Here is a 22,409-nt window from a genome sequence, read left to right as displayed (position 1 = left end):
TAAGCGTGACTGCTTACTCACCTCAATGGGTCTGAGTTCAATTCCAGCCGAGGTCAGTGGGATTTTTCTGAGGCATAAATATCTCTGGTCACGTCTTCCTTGGGAAGGAAAGCAAAGCCGTTGATTCCGGTCCATGTGTGTTTAATGGGTACGTGTAGGGTAGGTGTGGAAGCACGGGATACAATCTCCGAAATGAGAAAAATTACTTATGATTTCATGAAAATAGCGTATTTTCATGTTATGACAATACACCATGAATAATATTCATGATAAAGACTGGAACGCGTAAAAATTGGTCGACAAAAAAAATCGTTTCTTTCAGTCAAAATTCATATCACAAAAATTTGCATAGTTTTCTTTTGGTAGTTCAATGCATATATTTAAAGGAAAAAATATTCGTTTATTATTTTAATTTGCCAAATGCCGTGCCTTCCGCTTAACCATTACATAAATTTTACACAGTGGTCTCATCAACAGCGTTGCCAGTATTCCAGATTTATCTGGATTTTACAGATTTTCAGTCGTCTTGCCACATACACAGACAGATCACGTTTATTTCCAGATTTTTAAAATATGTTCCAGATTTTCCCAGATTTTTAAAATGTGTTGCTTTATAAATATCACTGCAATTAATGGGCCCTCTAATCAAAAAAATAAAAAGCCAAACTTACTTCTTACTACTTTAATTACTAAAGGCCAGCAACGTTGGACATTATTGCAACATCATACATGGAATTGTAACAACATGTTTGCAATGGATTGCAGAATCATGAAAATTGAGACATTTTCTTAACATTGTTGGCTGTCAAAAATCTTAAATTTTTTAAAAACTTCGAGCCAGGATTTTTTTTATTTGGAGTCTGTTTACATTTTGGTTACAATAATTTTTTTTTTTGAATCTTGGATTTATAAAAATCAATATATCAATATGGAGGAATTTTCCTAATTTTTGAATTTAGAAAAATCGAAAACTGTTCAGATTTGAAAACAATAAATTTAGCTTTGGAAAATTAGCAAGACTTTTGAATCTAGACAACCACCAGGACTTTGAGGAATGTTCGTGATATTTTTGAGGATAATTATTTAGATTTTTAAATAGAGTTTTAAAGTACCTGTGAATATTGAGTTACCTTAGCAGTCTGAAATACTTTAGAATTCTGAATTTCCCTAGATTTCAGAATTTTAAGGTAATTCTGAAAACAGTTTACAGTGAAGTGTAAGTATGCAGTCTGTGCAACCTTTGATTGAAGTGAAGACGGTATAAATTGTCTTTTGCAAACTCTGCTGACAATTGCATGGAGATTTGTGAAGAAAGGAAATAGTTAGAATTCGGAAAATAAATCATAGAAAATTCTTAACATGAAACTTAAGGAGAATGCTGATATGAATCGTAAGAGATTAGGTTTTATCAAGTTTTAAGAAATCTGGTAATTTCTGGGAGACTTTCAAGGCTATTTTGGCAAAGTACTTGAGTACTTAGAGTATACTGAAGCGGATAAGTCTGAGAAGAATGTGACGGTCATTCTGAACAGCGTACCAAGGAAATTATTAAGAATATTCTAAGGGAATTTCATAGAGAAAAATTGAGACAAAATTATGCCAATTCATGGAAATAATTACCAGTTTGAGGGAATTGTGGAATCAGAGAGCGTTTTATAAGCGATTACAAGAGATAATGCTAGGCACTCTTAGAATGTTAGTGAAAAGGTTTGAATATTATCAAGATTAGTTTATGGGAATCCAGAATAGCAGTATGATGAAATTCTAGGATGATTAAAATTGAACTCTGTAAATGAAGTACATTCAGACTAACAAAAAATTTCTTGATCTGGGACCCAGGAAAAATATAAATCCAAGAATTTAGAATCATTTCAAGATCCTGAGACTTCAAAAATGACACGCTTTCAGACTTTAATTTTAGTTATATAATAATATTATTCTTTGGTATAAATTATTGGTAATGGTCATGTGGAGTTACCCGTAGTTTAGGTAAACTGTGAGTGAGTACCACGATGTTATGCTTTGATTCTCACTTCAGCCAGGAGAATTTTAGCTTGAAATAAAATTGCCTACTGGTCTACCGAGTGTTGTGAGTTGAATGATGTCAAGAATGAGATGTCAAGTCTGATCAATCACAAAGTAATATTAGAATTATTTAGAACTAATAAAGTCTTTAAGACATATTTTGGTACTGCATCAAATAGTAAGGACTAAATCGACTATAAGTAAAAAAAATCATCCCATCAAAGTTGCTTGAATCTTTACTGCTATATTTTATACCAAAAATTTAAATCAATTTTGAAATGCTGCGTAATGGATATTTAAACTTTTTGGGAACACTGTGTCAATACTTATATATTTTTTAAACATGGAATTCATAAACATTCTGGTATACTTTGAATAAATTCCAGATGATCAACCTGGCCGATTTTTACGGAAGATTGGCACATCACTTTAATTTCAATAGCATTATGTTAAAAACAGGATTTTTAGGAGCATTCCAGATTATTTCAGATTTTATATTTTGAAAGATCCAGATTTTTCTGAAAATGACCTGGCAACGCTGCTCATCAACCTTATTCGCCACCGAACGCCAGTTAGATTCAAACTGCTGCTCGTTTTCCATGGATTTATTAGTTGTTTTTTTTTTTAGATTCCTTTTGACCAAGGCCCAATACCTTTCGATAGGGTGGAGTTCTGGGCTGTTGGAAGGGTTGTGGTCTTTGGGTACCACAACCGCGTTGTTCGCATCGTACCACTCGATTGCCTTTTTCCGGCCAGAACAGCACAGGTCTATTATGTTGCTTTAGGAATGGTACTCCTGGACGTAGATCTCTTGATTGATGGTTCCCGTAGTAATGCAAATGCCGCTTTTTAGACCACACGTGCATATGGCCTGCCAGACAAGATATTTTTACGGGAACTTCGATAGTTTAATGGTTTTTAAAATTTCAGCCACCTTCCCTTTTCCTGATGCAGTATAAAACTACTGTCCCGGAAGTGGCTTGAAATCCGCCTTCACATAAGTTTCGTCGTGAGAAAGACGGATTCGCTTGCTGCGCGAGCAAAATTTTGACACGCTGCTCCTCTTGCTTGGACGTCATTTTGAAAACTGGAGAGCGAACGGTGAAAACTCATCATAGCAAAACTCAACATACATTCACTCAACTTCCAAATGCAGCATTTCTGATTTTTTTTTCTGCATTTTTAACAGAAATACACCAATTTGAAGTTGACCAATTTTTGCGCGTTCAAGACTTTAGCATGAGCTATTTTTGCGTAACACAGCTAAGGTTCCCGAAATCATGAATCATCCGAGTTGAAATCATGAGCAAACTTCATGAATGTATACCAAAACATATACTTAACCTCAATCCTGCGGACTCAATGTGAGTAATAGTCGGATCGTCGTATCGGATCACAGAAACCGAAGATACGCACTCAAATGTGGTTTAATCATTAGGGACACACCGAGGGATTGGACTCAACGGGATCCTGTGATGGCAATTCATCCAACTCAGCCGATCTACTCGCAACGTTTGAATATAAGCAACTCAGTGATCCTTGTCTCAACATTTCTCGCGTGTATGTTACTTGGTTCAACAACACACTTTGCGTTCTTCCGTCAGCGATCCAAAGGCTGAGTGTTAACGTTAATATTGTTCGCCGAATGAACTAATAAAACTTCGTGATGCTGAAGTGTTACGGGCGGGAGTGTTGCGAAAAAAACGCATTGGCTCACCCCTCACCAAGAACATCGCATAAGACTAAGTGCACTGTAGTCTATGGTGAGTGCATTTTGTTTAAAGTTAAGGAGATACCGTGCTTTCGCTTTGATTACAATCTAAAGAAACTGTAACAAGAGAAGTGATATGATAATTAGAAGCGAAAGCACGGGCTATTTACTACGCCTAATACGTTACTTATTCGCTATAAAAAAAACTGAAATTCATATTATTTGACATATTATTTATAAGAGCTTAATAAATTTTACAGCTTTACAGCGTTGGGCAACATAAAAACTACGCGTTTTATTGTTTGTCCCGCTAGAAGAATCGGTGCCCGTGTCTTCGAAGCTTCTATTTTCAATAGATGGCAATCGATGTCCGTCAGTGATTGGCACTAGATTGTGGAACAGAGACCGACGTTAAATAAAGGACAGAAGATGGGATGGTAGAAAACGTATAGGACTGGAAATAGGTAGAGCTATGGGAATATGGAAGGGGTTGAGGAACCTACCAAAGGAGTATCGTTTCGCATAAGCGTGTTTGAACCTGAAGCTCTTTATCACAATGGGATGAAAACAATAACATCAAGAGCGAATTTTCATTATGTCGTAAGTAACATTCGCACCGATCCGAGAAAAATAAAGTTTTGTTTTGATGACCGAAAAGTTATTCCTATTTCCAATTAAACACATATAATCTCATAGTGATAGCAATGTTTAACATATTTAGCCGGGTTTTAATCATACAAAGGCAAATCGCTAGCTTTCATGCTAAGAAATACTGGTTTTTGAGTCAAAAGTTATTATACGTCGTTTGGTGGCCCCTATTGTTACTTAAGTCAAAGTGTATTTACCAAGATATTCGGGAGAATTATCAATTACGTCTCCTTATGTGCAGTCCATTCATCATTTTAGAACCACCGAAATCTTCTTAGCAACAAACAGTTCGATTAATTCACTTTAATAATGAGAAAGCGAAACGACGAAAGTACACTTTTCACGGGTTTCTCAGTGCTGTCACTTAAGGCAAACGGCATCTCCATAGAAATCGGGTGACTTAAGTAACATCGAAAACTATTTTGATCGGAAGGTGATTACGTCAAAAAGCAATTCGACTGGTAAATGAATTTAAAAATGGGATGTGATCCTATATTCGGACAGTATATAGTGTAATAGCAGGAGCATCGATTGACACTGATAGCTCGAATTTGTTTACCTTTATTACATTCGACGTAATGAAAATTTGCTCTTGACATGTCCATGGTTAAGTCACAGACAAACAGACGTAACACTTCATTGTGTATATTCGTTCACGCATTTAACGGTTGATTTGAATATTATCAGTTCCACGAATTACTCGCCGCAGCGATGGCATCGGATCACTTTGACGTTTCTATACATTCTATAGAACTTTTATGCAATATTGTTTGCGAGTTAGCGAGCAAGCTTGTTTTCCGCGAGAAGCCCGAGAGATGTCGTTACTGAGGTCCTATATTTTGAGATACTATGTTTTCAAGAAGAACTTTTTCAAAGAGTTACGTCTGTTTGTCTGTGGTTAAGTGATATTTTTGCATACCAAATATTTGTAATCGTAGAACAGTTTCATATCAAACGATCAAACGTTACATACTCGCATTCACATCTAGGCCTGTCATGGTGGTTAGTCATGGTCACTCCATGTGTAACCAGCTCAAAATCCGATTTGTTTTATTATTTTAATCAAAACTAACTGGGAGCAGACATATCAATCAACATGTGTTTCATCGATCGCACCATCGGCGTTGGGCTCAGCCACATTTGAAAATTTATAGCGGCAGTACCCTGATGCGATGGTACACGACGAATGAGAACGACCCAAATTCGAGTTTAGTTCACTCATAATCGCCAAAAGTGCAGGAGCTAAGCGATGAGTAAAATGTGTCTCATGGTTTCCTGTGGAAAACCTAAAAAATCTCAGAGTTGGTTGGAAATGCTAACATGAAGCTTTAGGTGGCGGCCAGGGTAGACGCGATTCGCGATGCGACGCGACGCGATGCGAATTTTGACAAGTCGCGTGAAGTCGCGTGAAGTCGCGTGAAGTCGCGCGACCGGCCTTTGCACATTAAACAAAGCAAGAACAAGCCTGACATGCCACGGTGAACGCGAACGAATGCGACGCGATGAGCGATTACCTTGCGACCAAACACTGCATGCACTGGTTTGTCGCTCGATTTCCGCGCGAAAAGTCGTTTATGTTTTTTTCTTCTGCAAACAGATTTCGTATGAATTCACGATGGCGGAAACAGAACATGCTACCACCGGAATCGATGCAGAATGTTTTATCGGTGCTATTTTCTTGCGGGAAGAATTGTGGGATCAAACATCCCGAAAATACAGGAACCGTGTTCTGGTGGAGAAAGGGTGGAAGGAACTCGAGAAGAAGTTTTCGATTCCCGGTAAGTTTAATATTTTATTTTCGCTGTACTGGGGAACAAACTTCACAAATTTGGTGCATTCGCCTTATTTATAGCAGCACGTATTTTCATGACTGATTCGACTCTTTTTGTAATTCTTAATTGATAGTGTATTTTCAGCAAATGAATTGAAAAAAAGTGGAAGAACCTTCGAGATACGTACGCTAGGGAACTGCGCAAGCTTCCGGTACCTAAATCCGGTGATGCAGGAGATAAAAGCTGCCACAGCACTTGGCCATATTTTATCTGCATGCAGTTCTTGAGGCAGCAGATGAAACCCCGAAAATCAACCGAAAACCTTAAAATTCCACCCACACCAACAGCCAGGACGGTGAAATGAGGGTCCCCAGCCAGGGTTGAAAAAATAATGAAAAAATCACCAGCATTCACTATGAAATTAATGTTTCATCCATAGTGAACTTTGATGAATTTTAATGATTTTTTCAGCCCCGGTCCCCACAAGCTGGAACCGAGACTGGAACTTAGGATTAAAATTCAACAAGTTGTGCTTGATTATGTGTATAGACCTTTTTGACGTTTAATCGTCTTTCTCTATCTAGCACACATGGATGAATGCACGGTTTGTTTTCCCACTAATCTGTTTCCCTCTTGCTCGCACTCGTTCGATTTAAATGGTGCAGTAGTGTGCGCCGATTAAACGTCAAAAAGCTCTATAGAAATTCCCAAAGCGTGCACACTGAAAGTGAGGGTGATATTAGTTATAAGAGTTTTTCAGCTTCTTTTTGATTGTAGTCAGATGTTTTAGAATATATTATAAACGAGAATGGATAATGTTATGATTTTTAAATCATACCGAACCAAACCATATGGTTTTTAAACTTTCAATCCATGACACAAATATAAATAAAACCTCCAATATTCAGAAAGAACCTCTACGAATCCCTCAAAAATTCTACATGCTTCTCAAAAACTTTACGAACTTTTCAAAAGTTCAAAAAAAAATTTCTTTGCACAGCATCAGAAGCAAAATATTCTTTATCAGAGAAATCCATTTCTGTACAATTTCAATAAACTTGTAAACTGAAGTGCGTTGGCAATGACATTGACATATGAAGACATCCAATGAGCGGTAAACATGTGAAGCCATGTGAATTCGTCGTCTCGCTCGTTCTTTCACTCTATTGATCGTTGACGGAATGTGACATCAAGCTCCATCACCCATGTGAACAGTGAGAGAAGGGAAGCAACGACAAATAATTCTCTGGGCCACTCCTGTTTGCATCTCATTGCACGACATCGCTTCTGATCACGTTCACTCTGGCTATCAAGTCGCGTTAAAAATCGCTTCCGCATCGATCGCTTCGCGTCGCGTCGCGTCGCATCGCGAATCGCTTCTACCCTGGCCGTACCCTAACTGTCGCATTAATGGCCCTTCGCTCATTTTCAACTTCCATTCAAATTTCATACTGCCGTACTCTAACGGAACTATCCACCTACCCTCTTCTAAAGATCATTCTCTAGCTAATAAATTATCACACTAAAGCTTCATGTTAGCATTTCCAACCAACTCTGGAAATCGCTAACTTCGCGTATGAAGTAACATAAAAACACTTTGAATCTAAAAAATCTGCCGAATAATGAGGAAATTGACGAACATTTTATTCAGTCTCGGAGTAGTACCAATAGACTGAGCGAATGCAATCATTACTTTTCTCAAATTCGGGATTTTTCCCTGGAAAATCTTGGAAAAACCTGGGAAAACATGTGACAAATTTTACTCATCGCTGAGTTCCTGCACTTTTGGCGGTTATGAGTGAACTAAACTCAAATTTGGGTCGTTCTCATTCGCCGTGTAGCGATCAGTTCTGTAGTAGTATAGTTTTATCCGTCATTCCATTTGTAGATGTTTTTGTATGTTTTCTATATTTTGTTTATGTTTTGAAAAGTAGAATATATGATATATAATCGATATTGCATTGCTTTGTGCCGCAGTATCTAAAGCAAACCCCACACGTATCAATATATTGACGCAAAGGGGAATTATTGACATTAATATTGATGATGTGAATACAGAAATATTGTCAATACCGATGTATTGACGTCAATATTGAATGTATTGACAATACGATTATTGTCAATAAAAGCAATCGTGTACGGTCCACATAAGAGAAGACAATATATATCAATGTAATAAGTTAAGTGTTCGTACTACCTCCGAGCACGTCAGGATGCCTATCGGAGGCAATAAACAGAATTAAAGTGGTGAAATTACGATTATATAAATACACAACGTAGGAAAAGACATCCTGGTCAAAAGATTGGTGCCGTGACAAGGATTGTACTTGTGGGAAGTTTATCGTCATCGCCATTGAAAGTTGGATAATTTTCGCCATTATTTCATCTGCATCTAGAGCAAAATGGAACATTTCGCCATCGTTGTTCCAATTCACTTCAATCATCAACTACTGAGAATATCCAGTGCTAGATCATATTCAGACCATAGTAATGCTTTACCAGATCGTGGATGTGCTTGTTGGATTATGGATTGCGTCCACCCACCAGACCCTTGCGTCCACCCGCCGGACCCTTGCGTCCATTGTCGGACCGTTGCGTCGACAAACATTAGCCAATTGGACCGCGGCGTTACATAGTAAATTCAGCATGGGAATGATTTTGCTTCTTTTAAAATTTATTAAAAACATTTGTTATTGGTGGGCAGTATGTTCGATCGCACCATCGGCGTTGGGCTCTGCCACGTCCATCAAAATGTTCATATTTTATCTTCCCGAAGTTTATTTAATATTCTCGTAGATGTTTCATCGAACTTCCAAAATTCTCTTAAATTTCCATCCACTATACCCCGTAAGATATTTTCCGATTCCTACCAGAAAGTTATTTCGACTTCCCTTATTCTGGCTTCGCTAGAAAGGTTCTTCCGTCTTCTCCCACAAGTTTGTTTTTCAACTTCCCCGGGACTTCAGGGATGCTTCCAGAGTGTTATTGCGCTTCAAGAAAATTTCAAGAAGATCTGAAACTTCAGAAAAGTCTAAAATTTAGCGTAAGCTTAAAGATCCGTAAGGGTAAGTTCCAATAACTTGGAAGCAGATTCATTAACTTCTGTTAAAATTTGACAACACGGGAATTTCAAGAAAGTTCAGAGAACTCCAAAACATCATAAATAGTTTGGAAACTTAACAAGCCCAAAGAACTTCAGGGAAATTTAATAGTTTTCGGTACAGTTCCGTTTGTATCAGTAGAATTTAGAAAGCTTTAGGGAAGCTACACACTTAGAAAAAATCAGGTAAATTTAGGTGCACTGAGACTGACATATACGAGCGTCAATTTTGACATCAATTTGAGACATAAAAGACGCGAAATATAGCATAATCAAACGTACTTTTCGTCGAGCAACGAACTTTTCAGTCTCGGAGCACTTAATATTACATGACATGTTTGTTTACGTCTCATCTTGTATGTCAAAGATAGATTCCGTCACATGTAAAATTAGTTATTTCTAGGTGTGTATGAGAACATCGAAACAGATCAAATAATTTCTATAAAATTGCTGAAACTTTAAAAGAGCTCTGAGAACCTCAGGGTATTTCCGAAATCATCTACAAAGTCTCGAGAGGGGCATGAGAATTTTGGAAACAACATGAACATTAGAATATTGTGAGATCGTTTTAAGGAAGGTCTGTGCTTTTGAATGGCAGTATCGAGAACATTTAAAATTACAAAAAAATAACGGGACAATCAGCAAATTTCAATGTTGAAAGAAAGACGGCATAACGTATGTCCCTTGAGAAAGGCTAAGTCCAAAGACCGAAACGTCTAACATAAAACATCGTAGCATTTGGATTAGTATTTTTAAGTTTTATGGCGAGTTATGCCCGTACCTTCTCAAATTACAATTATGGTTGCTCCTCTAAATTTCAGAAATTTTGGTGCTGATTGCTTAACTATTCATGATTTATTGGTATGGATATGAGTAGCGTTTACTAGTAGCGGACATTCCGGAAATTTATTAAAAAAATTCTTATAAACCGACTTACTAAATGAAATGATGATAGTTTCAAAATTAGTAAATAAAATTATGATATTTTCAAAATTTCTTTCTGTGAGACACGGTAGAGATTTTTTAAACGCTTGTATCTTATTACCAAAGCAATTTATTTAATAGATTTTTCGACTGGTACGCATGAAGATTTCTTCAATATGGCTTTCTCAGTCAAGGGTAATCCAAACAGTCAGTTTTGCATTTCCAGACAATATTCACTTGATTTACTTCGTACCACTCCATCACAGTTTTGATGTCAAATCGGGCCAGGACAAAGGTTTTTCTTTGTGGCTTTTGATGAAGGGTAGCAATCGCTTTTGCAGGCACTCTTTTTGGTAAATCTTCTAGTTGATTGTGTCTGTAGTGACGAAAGATTTACTCTTTCGACCATACGTGCAAATTGCTTGCCAAATATAGAGGTGTGCGCCGTCACGCCACGCCGTCACCGCCGGCACTGTTTGGGCCACGCCGGCGCCGGCATAATTTTATCGGCGCGCCGAATGTTCAGAAATCGTCACGCCGCCCAAGTAACAATTTGGGGTTTATGAGGGTACTGTAGACCATGATTTAGACTTGTAGAGTGCTTTAAAACCTCAATAAAACTTAAAATGTTACTTGGGCGCCGGTCTACGATTTCCTACGCCGACGGTCCATTTTTTTACAGTAGTGGTCCTCTACACAGATAAAAATTCTGAATTTTAATAGTGATGTAAACATTCATTCACGTAAACTTGTGTTTCATTTCACGCAACCGAGCAACTTGTAAACATTTTTGTTTAGAATAATGGGCTTTTGTATACAATATTTGCTACATTGCATGAAATGTCTCAGAACTTTACATGATATATAATGTAAACTTATATGATATGTGACGCTCCATTTATGTGCATCATACTGAACAGAAATTTACACTACTTTTTAGAACTGTGTATATCTGTAATATGCACGCGAGGCTCAAACAGTTGTGGACTACTCAAAATTGCTTTGTTTTCATTAAAATGCTGCTCAAGTTAAAAAAAAACTTCAAAGCCATCATCACAATATTGGCGAACATGAAAGTTCTATAAGGTGCTACAAACTTCTCAAAAGTTGTATAGACTTCTCGGAAGTACTGCGGTCTTTTCGGAAGTTTCATACACTGAAAACAAAATTTCGTTTATACAGTGAAATCGCTCGTTTGTTCTACGAATTCATTCATTGTTTTTTACAACAAAATAGATTCGTGCATGTTATGTAGCTAGTTTCGTTAAAGAATGATAGTGTGTTGGTGTTATAACTTTATCGTTGAAAGGAATAAATCACGTCAAACAAATTTAAAAAGACAGACTGGACTCGAACCATGTATCTTACATTTGGCAGACTTGTGCTTTATCCTGCGCTCTATTTTTGCTACATAAAATGGTTAGGCTAAAGACAAATAAGATGCGTTCATAGAACGATAACTCGATTTCGTTAACTTTTTCTGCAGCTTGCTTGTATTGGTAAAACCAAAAATATTTGAAGTAACACCGGAACTGCTTCAAGGCTCTTGGATATGAATGCGCTGACAGAAAATTGTCAAGAGAAGAGGATTGGGAAAATTCCAAGGGTGTTCTGGAACGAACTCCTAGGAAATTCGGGAAAGTATTCTGATAATAATTTCAAACTAATTCTCAGGTTTTTTTCAGAGCATCAGGTTTATTATATGGAAAATTATAAAAACGATAACTTGGAAATTCTGAAGAGAATCCCATGGAGATTGTTAAGAGAAATCCAAGAGAATTCCACAACTCAAAGGTATTCTGACTCCTAAGAAATTCTGGCATTATTTCCAGAATAATTATGATGAGAATTCCATGGTAATCTGAATCTGAAGACAGTTCCAAAATAGAACTCATAGAATACATTTTTCCCGGTTTTTAACCAAGGGGCTGCTGAGTAGATTTCTTAGGGAATTCGTAGAATTCCAAGGAATTTTGACTCTAACTCCTAAGAACCTCTAAGTAAAATTAAATTAGGACCAGTGTTGGCAAAATCAGCAATCAATTGATATTTTTCCACTCTCATGCGCTCGCAATATCACGCGTTATATTGGAACAAAATATCATGCTTGATATTGATTTTTCAAGCTCCTTCGATATTGCGAGACTATTCACAACGTGCAAAAATCATGCTGAGAGTTGACTCGACACAAAAATGATTCCGTTGCACATCGTTTTCTTAGAAAGAGAAAGCATTGTTTGCTATCTCTTGCTACTCTTCATCGATGGCAGACACGAAGACACTACTGCCAGCCGTTATGGAAGTTTCGGTTGCATTCGGGTGTAAAGCAAAGATCATGAAACCCAATCTCACCACAGTTTGTTGGAATTTGCAGCTGGTGAGTTTTGTTAGCTTGATATTCCGAACTGCGATATCACAGCTTACAAAATCAACCGCAGCTTTTGCATGTTGATTTTTGTCTACGAAAATCAAGCGTGATCTTGGGCATTGGTGAGATTTTTTTTTAGATATTTTCCCAACACTGATTTGGACTATGAGGAGAATTCCAGGAAAATTCTAAGGAGAATTCTAACATAACTTTGATGGAAATTTCAAACAGAATTTCGGAAAAAATTCTAAAGAAATTCTAAAAATAATGCAGATAATAACTTTAAATGAATTCTGATGAGTATTCTATGGAAGTTCAAAATAATATCTCCATAGAAATTCTGACATAATCTCCTAAGGGATTTTCATAAACCACATAGACACTATAAGATAGACGGGAAGGGGGGTTGAGGATTGTCAACAGTCCATACAAATTGGCTATTGTCTGCACAATGGGTGGGGGGGGGGGTCTAAAACGGTATACGAACATTATTAAAAGCCCCAAAGGCATCCTAACAAGAATTTCTAGTGAATTCTGATAACAATTCAAAGGAAATCAATCACCAAGAGAACTTCTGGGAACAATTCATGACATTTTTTTAAGGAGATTATAAGCGAATTTTAGAAGAACAATTATGCAATGCTGAGGAGAGTTGAAATGAGGAGAGTTCCAAGATAATTCTCAATATAATTCCAAATGATCTCAATCCTTTTTTTATGAAAGCTATTAAAAAGTGGGCCACACGACTGCTCCTTCCCAATGACCATCCACTAGAGAGGTATAACAGCAATTGAGCAAACCCGACCCCTAACGAGCGACCATGCCTTTCAATAATAACAGTCAAGTGAATGCATGTCTCTCACGCTCAACAAGTTGCTGAGCGTTGAAGATGCAAATAAATGAAATCCTTTCATCAATTTATCCGATCTGCGCTTACCTTTTGCCCATCCGGTGAGTACATTGCCCAGGTAGGACACCTTAAACTCCGGATCCGGTCGGCTAATCTCGATGCTGTGGCTATTTCTCCTCCAAAGCCGCCCCAAACCGCGCGTTATCGATAGGATCGCTTTGGTCTTACTTTCACTATCATTCACGTAGCATCCATCGCCAATCTGCGGTTCCTGACTATCACTGGCGTTCGCCGTGGCGGGATCCTTCTTGTGGAACTTTTCACTATTGAGAAAGCTTCGCTTCAACTGCTGGAGCTTTAGCAGGGCTCCACTATCCTGTTCGTACTTTTTGGTATTGTAGTTATTACCGAAAATCCGCGCTATGGACGCACTTTTCACAAAACGAGATTTCTTCTTCTTGTTGCTGTTGTTGTTATTGTTGTTGTTGTTGTTACTGGCATCGTTAGCCTCCTCCCGTTGCTGGGCATGCTTGGCAATGGTTCCCGTTCCGGGATCACTTTTCGGTCGACGCTTCAGGTGAAAGATGTTGAATTTGTCCAGGGTTTTTCCGTGGGAACAGTTGTTGTTCAGGGTCCCACTGGTTTTCTGATTTTTGCTGCAGGTCAGACACGCTTCACTGTCAACCGAGGTGGGCACTTTCGGCACAAAGTCCACCTCATCCTTGCCGGCTTCACCTCCGCCTGCCGGCTCCAGTTTCCGGTCCGGTCCGGCCGATGTTTCATTCGTCGTTGATTTGTCACTAGAAGCCATGTTACACTACAAATTTCCGTTTTAGAAGCGGAAATTGACTCTCAATTAGATTCGTGCGATGCTCGTTAGTTTTCTTCGAATGGAAATCACATGGTCCTTGCCGTATGCATGCTCTGAAACTCTGAAGGTTGCGCACACTAATTAAATCACATAATATGAACCGAAAACAGCACCGTGCAAATCTTGGTACGAAGCTGCAACACAATTCCAACAACTCTCACATTTTTCTGTTTTTCCTCTGCACTTTGCTTGTGGAACGGAAAATTATCTAACGGAAATTAGCAGTTTTCAGCTACAATTTCTTCTCACTGCTCGCTACTGAAACTTTACGTAACTCGAGCACCAACCAACCGCCACCATACACCAGCCGTGTTGTTGCTCAAGTCTGGCACATACATACACACACACCTCAATACACACAATACCGCGAGGCTTTTTCGAAAGAGAAAAAAACAATCCACCGCTCTAGATTAAATTACGCGATGCATATCAATCGACCCACAGGCACACACCAAAGCCCATTTGTTTCAAGCTCTTCAGCCCTTGGCACTGCTACTACCACTCGTTGGGCGCAAATTACAAAGTGTCGATTGATTGGTCCAAGGAAAGCCTTGAACTCGATTGCTGCTGCTGTTGGTACTGCTGCAAGTGGCGTCGAACGGCGTCGTGGTTCTTGCGGGTGCTCTGCTCAAAGCTTCAAATTAGTTAGGAGGCCCACAGGCTTGCGTTGGTCGATTGCTATTGGAGGCAGACTAGGGAGGGGCAGGTTTGCAGAAAGCTACGGGCTGGAAACAGATCTTTGTCACCGCGTTGCTATGGGTTGATGTTGATGTTGTTGTTGTAGGTTCAAGTGTGTACAGGTCGGGGTATAAAGCTCCTGTCTGCAAAAAAACAGAGAAATTGCGAAAAAATCACGCATTAGTCGAGAGGTATTTCTGAAATCGATCGTGGCGATCAATGATTGCTGGCTATAAAGGGTGGTGGTTTTGATGTAGAGGTAAAAAAAATGGTGCAAAACTATGGTTTCAGCTGGTGCACCATGGTGGTTTCGTCGTTTAATCGGCGGATCCATAAATAATTATGATGGCGTTGATCCGCATTTTTTTTTCGCAAACTTGAGGATTATCAGTTTCACTACGAGACCTTGGATGTTTGCTTATTTGATTTCTATACTGATCTTACTTTGTTGGCGATTACCTTCTTCTTCTTCTTCTTTGTCTATATTACGTCCCTACTGGAACTTAACGCCGGCCCTCAACTAAGTGTTCTTTGAGCACTTTCACAGTTGATAATTGAGAGCTTTCTAAGCATGTACCATTTTTGCATAAGTATTATTGTGTGACAAGTTCAATCATGGCTCTGCTCAGGGAAGTCGAGAAATTTATCAACCCGAAAAATTCCTAGACTGGACCAGGAATCTAACCCAGCCGCCTCCAGCATGGTCTTGCTTGATAGCTGCGGCTAAGGGAGGCCCACCTACTTTTAAGTAATCAACTGCTTTGAAATAATTAGAGAATTTAAAAAGGATGACGCCTCATTCGACGTTGATTTGTCACTAGAAATATCCGTTTCAGAATCGGGAATTGTCTCCCAATTAGATCCGTTAGATGATTAGGTCATCCGATATTGCCATCAAATTGTGCTCACTCACTTATGTTCGAGATAGCTGAACCGAAAGTGAAAGCAGTTTGTTCCATTTCAGTCCGCATCGTGCTCTCTTGCCGTGCGGATCTATTTGCTTTTTGCTGAAGGAAGTATTACTACTACCTAAAGCTACAACAAATTTAAACAGCCCTTTTCAGTGCTTAAAATACCTGTAAATTCTCTATCTTATCTTGTTTGACTCTTATTCCTCTTTGATCCTTGATTCCTACCCGAGGTAATCCTTCTTGGATATCGATTTGGAAAATTCCTCTTCGATCCTTCAGATTCTTATAGTAATCTGCTTGGAAGTCGATTTGGATAAAAATTTACTGCCGGCATGGCGCCTAAACGCAAAAGAAAGGGGCAAACTCTTGACCCCCCTTCTGATGAAATTATTTTGAGTAATCAATTTGAATTGCTCACCTAAAACCTAGTAAACTTTCCCGGCTTAATGCCAAGAAGGAAAAGATTCCCCTATTGTGATAACCACTTCCGATTTCCATGCTCTTCACATGGAACTTTTGAACTTCGTGAAAGTTATATTTTCACTACAAATTGGACGTCGGGGTGAATGCCGTGTATTGGCTGAAACCTTGGACGGATTTTTTACTTACGACACCAAAACTGAACGTGTATTCAAGTTTGTCATGAAAGGACTGCCCAGTGATGAATCCCTGGATCAGATCAAAGATGAACTGGCAAAATTACTTGGAGTTGTGCCACTCCAAGTAATCAAAATGAAAATGAAATCCCGTCCTGGTGATTCGCGCAACGGGATTTCTAATGATTTTTATTTAGTTCACCTCAACTCTAGTGAACTAAACAACCTTAAGGCCTTAGAAAAAGCTAGCCTCATGCTCCATGTCCGAGTGAAGTGGGAACACTTCAGGAAGACTGGAGGAAATTTTCAAAACCTCACCCAGTGCCGTAAGTGCCAGGGATGGGGTCATGGAACTAAAAATTGCTACATGCCAGCTAAATGCATGAATTGTGGTGATTCCTCTCACGCAAAGGACGACTGTCCTGTGAAGGAAGATCCTAAGAAATTTAAATGTTCAAATTGTGGTGAAAGCCACAAATCCAATTTTTGGGAATGTAAGACTCGCAAAGCGATCCTACAATCTCGTTCCAACCGACAGGTAGGAAACGCTCAACGTTCCCGACCAACTTCCTCTGCTGTTAACAACGGTCAGCGAGGAACAAATTCTACATTCGTACCCGTAGGTACAAATATCACCCCTACTTCAAATTTTGCATCTGTACCTACTCCCCTCGCTGCTAACAATGTTCAGCGAGTTAATGGAGCTGCCTATGATGCTATTGCACCGGGTAGAAATCAAAATACTAACGAACGTAATTCTAACGGAAATTTTGACAATTTTTACTTAGAAAGCATTACTGCCCCTAAAATGGAATTTTTACAGAAATCATTAATTGACATGATTTCTGATATACTTAAATCTAACTCCATGTTTGATGCTATTCAAACTGGAGCAAAATTCATGACTTTAAAATTCAGTAATGGATTTTAAAGCATTAAATATTTTAAATTGGAATGCTCAATCTCTTAAAGATAATGAAGACGAGCTTTTAAACTTTTTGAGAGTTAATAACGTGCATATTGCCGTTATAACTGAAACGTTCCTTAAACCTGACCATAAGGTTAAGAAGGACGCAAATAATTTTATTTATAGAAATGATCGTCTTGATGGACCCTATGGTGGCGTTGCCATCATTGTTCATAGACGAATTAAACATAAAATTCTTTCTTCATTTGAAACCAAAGCTTTTGAAACTTTGGGAGTTTCTGTTGAAACAAAATTTAGACAACTTACGTTTATAGCTGCCTATTTACCATTCCAATGCGTAGGCCAGCAAAAGAATTTTCTTAAGGGTGACCTTCAGAAACTTACCCGTCATAGGTCTAAATTCTTCATTATTGGTGATTTTAATGCAAAACACCGCTCATGGAATAATGCTCAAAGCAATTCCAATGGCAATATTCTGTTTGATGATTGTTCTGCAGATTATTACACTATTCAATATCCAAACAGCCCAACATGCTTTTCTTCTGCACGAAATCCCTCAACTATTGATGTGGTCTTAACTGATTCATGTCGACTTTGTAGCCAATTGGTTACTCATGCTGACTTCGGTTCTGATCACCTTCCAGTAACTTTTGAAATATCCCAAGAAATAATGTGTAATCCCAACAGCTCTACTTTCAATTACCATAGAGCTGATTAGGTGCAATATCTAACATTTATGGAATATAACTTCGATCCAAACATTCCTTTGCAAACCAAAGATGAAATTAATTATGCTCTAGAATCTCTGACTACTTCTATAGTTGAAGCAAGAGCTGCTTCAGTACCAAAATGCGAGGTTAAATTCGATTCAATTATAATAGACGATGATCTTTAGCTCTTGATCCGTCTTAAAAATGTCCGTAGGTGACAATATCAAAGAACACGCGATCCTGCCATGAAAGCTATCTGGCGGGATTTGCAAACACAAATTAAAAAGCGATTCTCTGCCCTGAGGAACAAAACTTTTGAAAATAATGTTTTTAAATTAGACCCGAGTTCCACACCCTTTTGGAAACTCACAAAAAAATTTAAAACAAACCTCAAAAGCCTATTCCAGCGCTTAAAGAAGGTGGTAAAATTTTGATCACAAATATGGAAAAAGCTCAGAAACTTGCTAAGCAATTCGAGAGTTCCCATAATTTCAGTTTGGGTCTAACTAGTCCTATTGAGAATCAGGTTGCTCGGGATTATCTGAATATTTTCTCTCGGGAAAATATTTTTGATGATTCCTGGGGGACTGATTTGGACGAAGTAAGGTCTATAACTAAAAAGTTTCAAACTATGAAAGCTCCAGGTGATGATGGAATTTTCTGTATCCTCATCAAAAAACTCTCAGAGAGTACCTTGTCTTTCCTGGTAAAATTATATAACAGATGTTTCCATTTCCTGATAAATGGAAAAATGCAAAAGTTGTTCCATTTTTGAAGCCGGATAAAAATCCCGCTGAAGCTTCTAGCTACCGTCCAATAAGTTTGCTTTCTTCAATAAGTAAACTTTTTGAAAAGATAATTTTAAATAGAATGATGCTTCACATCAATACGAACTCAATTTTTGCAGATGAGCAGTTTGGATCTCGCCATGGGCATTCAGCTACTCACCAACTCTTAAGAGTTACCAATTTAATTCGTTCAAACAAATCTGAAGGCCACTCAACTGGAGTTGCTCTTCTAGACATAGAAAAAAACATTCGACAGTGTTTGGCATGAAGGTTTGATTGCTAAATTGAAAAAGTTTAATTTTCCACTTTACATTATGAAATTAGTTCAAAATTATTTAACTGACAGAACTCTGCAGGTAAATTACCAAAATTCCAAATCCAATCGACTACCTGTTAGTGCAGGAGTTCCTCAGGGTAGCATTCTTGGGCCTATATTGTATAACATTTTCACTTCGGACCTCCCTGATTTACCTCAGGGTTGCCACAAATCTTTGTTCGCTGATGACACAGGCATTTCCGCTAAAGGAAGAAGTCTTCGTGTTATTTGCAGCAGACTGCAGAAAAGTTTAGATATTTTCTCTTCTTATTTACAAAAATGGAAGATTTCTCCGAACGCTTCCAAAACTCAACTTATAATATTCCTTTTTCAAACCTAGTAGTAGTCACATAGTCACTATGAACGGAGTTCCAATTTCCTGGTCAAACCAAGTGAAATATCTTGGATTAATACTTGACCAAAAATTATCTTTTAAAGATCACATTGAGGGCATTTAAGCCAAATGTATCAAATATATAAAATATTTGTATCCGCTTATAAACAGGAAATCCAAACTTTGCCTGACGAATAAACTTCTAATATTTAAACAAGTTTTTAGACCGGCCATGCTTTACGCTGTGCCACTATGGTCTAGTTTTTGCACTACCAGGAAAAAAGCACTTCAAAGGATTCAGAACAAAGTTCTGAAGATGTTTTTGAAGTTGCCTCCCGGGTACAGTACTACCGAAGTACATAGAATTTCGAATGTTGAGACTTTAGAAAAAATTTCAAATAAAATTATTAATAATTTCAGGCAAAAATCGTTGCAATCCTCAATTGCAACGATTAATTCCCTTTATACTTAGAATTTTAGTTTTTAGTTTTATGATTTCAATTGTTATATTGACATGCAGGTTTGAAAACCTTGTTTAAAATACTGAATTGCCAAGGCAGGAACAATGTAAGAACACTTAGATATATATCATAACAATTAAGGCTGGTAAGTTACTGTAGTAACTGGAGCACCTAGGTTAAAATGGAATGTAATTTATTTTGAATATGGAACAAATAATTTATGTCATTTTGAGAAGTGCTTCAAGATTGTTTTTAAGGAGATCGAAAGATGAATCCTAAGCTAGTTCTGAAGAGACTGCTATGGAGATTTTGAGTAGAATTCCATGGAGCTCTAAAGCAAATCAGACGGAATTTAAGCGAGTACTCTAAGGGAATTTGGATTTGGATTCAAAAAGAATTAATTCTACGGCAGAATTACTGATGATATGACTACAATCATGCATGACCTATGGGTGAAAATCTCTTAAATGTTGATCATTCAGTTAATCATAGTAAATTTCCGAGTAGAGCTGTAAGGATAAATGGACGATAGTTTCAAAAGGATCTAATTTGTAATATAGTTCAAAAAAAAACTTTAAAATATATTCTGACAAAATCTGCAAAAGAACTCAATGAACAGTTTCAAGTTAATTCCAAGATGTGACCTTATAAAATTTGATGAGGGCCTCATAAAAGTGAACGAGCCAAAAAATAGTTGCAAAACTGAGAGTTCGCCACCTAAACAAAACTCCTGAGTACGTCAAGACATGCAATAAGCAACCTTTTGTCACGCTACTAGAGGTGTCTAAATAGAAGTACATATCACTGATGTGACCGCTACTTGAACCCAGACCCGCTAGTAGCTCGAGCATAGGCCAATCGGATTATATGAAGGACCAGCCCTTGTTTACTAATGTTCTTATTGTGGTCATGCCTTTCGTATTCATTATGATAAGATGTCTATACAAGGGTTTTTAAAAAATCGCGAAATTCTAGAATCATTTTTATGAATGAACTACTTATTGTTACTTATATAGATGTTGCAGATCTTCATGAGATCCGTTCCAGGATTGTCTATACTATACGGATCTAGTGGCAAACGTACAAAAGGCATCCTGACTGTAGCTGTTTTTTTAGAATGTTTAGAAATCAGTATGAATTTCATTGATTTGAATTATTAAAAATAATGTTGATAAAAAATATAATAAACCAGACTGGAACCGATCAATGGACGTTGAGATTACAAAGCTCGTGTGTTAACCACTCGTCTTTTAACACTTTAGAAAATGGAACTGCTAAAGGCGTTCGTTATGTTAGACGAAAATCTTTCATAATTCACGCTTAAGAAATTCATATATGTTGTTCACAAGTCGAGCTTTATGAAATTTTTAAGTCCATTTGCCTCAGTGCACTAGACGTTACCGAGAACTTGTTCAAACTCTGCTCACATCGCGAACCATCAAGAAAGCTAACCACAACTTGTTTATTCAGTTTACTAATTCAAGGACGATCAACAAAAGTGCATCGAAACTCAAAACAATCCAACCAACAACACCGTCCTGATGGCACGGAAGGAAGTCCATATCTAACATCTGTCATCTCCTTCACCACCACCGCAGCGCACCAATAGGTAGATTATCATACAAATTAACAAGGCACGAAATAATTAACATTGCTATGAGGCCAGAGAAACGTTCAATGTGACGGACAATCTTGTTGATTAAAATTCACTCCGTACCAGGCGGAACAACAGCATTCCCTCCATATATGCGGTGGGTGGTACCGTTCACCCACCGCTATTACTCGGTTGTCCTTTAATTAATTACGTTGATTTTAGGTATCAACCATAAATAGTTATCTACAGCAAATCAGCTCAATTAGTTCAAGGACAGCCGAGAAATAGCGGTGGGTGGGCGGTACCACCCACCGCATATATGGAGGGAATGCTGTATACCCGATCATACCACACTGCACCGTCCAACGTTCAGAGCTGAGTTGAGTTGCAACTCTTTGACCAACACGTTCAAAAGTGGTTTACCTTCAACTTCCACCCCCCCCTGGCCTGCATTTGAAGCATAATGACACTTTGAACCCGTTCGCCTTTTAGGCAGGTGTGTGTCCAAAATACATTCGGAGTGTGGTGTTTGTTCGCCTTCGAAGACAACAATTGCCAATTTGGTTAAGTAAATTGTCGACGAAAAATAAACGAGACGCTAGATGCCTCGCGTCCCGCCAGGCACTTGAGGTGACACAGAAGCGTTTCGTCGGCTTGGCTAAGGTCACGGATCGGACGTTCTTCTAATAATATACGAGCATCAAGCAATAATGGCAGCCGGTTTACGGCTGGTTTAAAATTATACAACGCGAAACCTTCACGGCTTGTTGTGGGGAATTGCCGTGTTTGCCTGAAATCGATTTTGCGTGATAGGCTCGGCGCAG

The 22,409-nt window shown here is 38.2% G+C and overlaps 1 protein-coding gene across 2 annotated transcripts in view; it reads right to left on the bottom strand.

Annotated features, from left to right (window-relative positions):
• Positions 1 to 22,409, bottom strand: part of LOC135708320 (uncharacterized) — a 501,509-nt gene that overhangs the window by 73,949 nt on the left and 405,151 nt on the right. For both annotated transcript variants that reach the window (XM_065230335.1, XM_065230323.1), the window contains exon 3: positions 13,486 to 15,090. In XM_065230335.1, the coding sequence (XP_065086407.1) occupies positions 13,486 to 14,209 (724 nt within the window). In that variant the 5' untranslated portion in view covers positions 14,210 to 15,090. The remainder of the gene's footprint in view (positions 1 to 13,485; positions 15,091 to 22,409) is intronic.

Source organism: Ochlerotatus camptorhynchus, unplaced genomic scaffold (assembly GCF_037179485.1).
Source record: "Ochlerotatus camptorhynchus isolate MF236.1 unplaced genomic scaffold, CSIRO-AGI_Acam_v1.1 ptg000027l, whole genome shotgun sequence".
Classification (NCBI taxonomy): domain Eukaryota; kingdom Metazoa; phylum Arthropoda; class Insecta; order Diptera; family Culicidae; genus Ochlerotatus; species Ochlerotatus camptorhynchus.
This window is presented reverse-complemented; position numbering and strand designations above follow the sequence as displayed.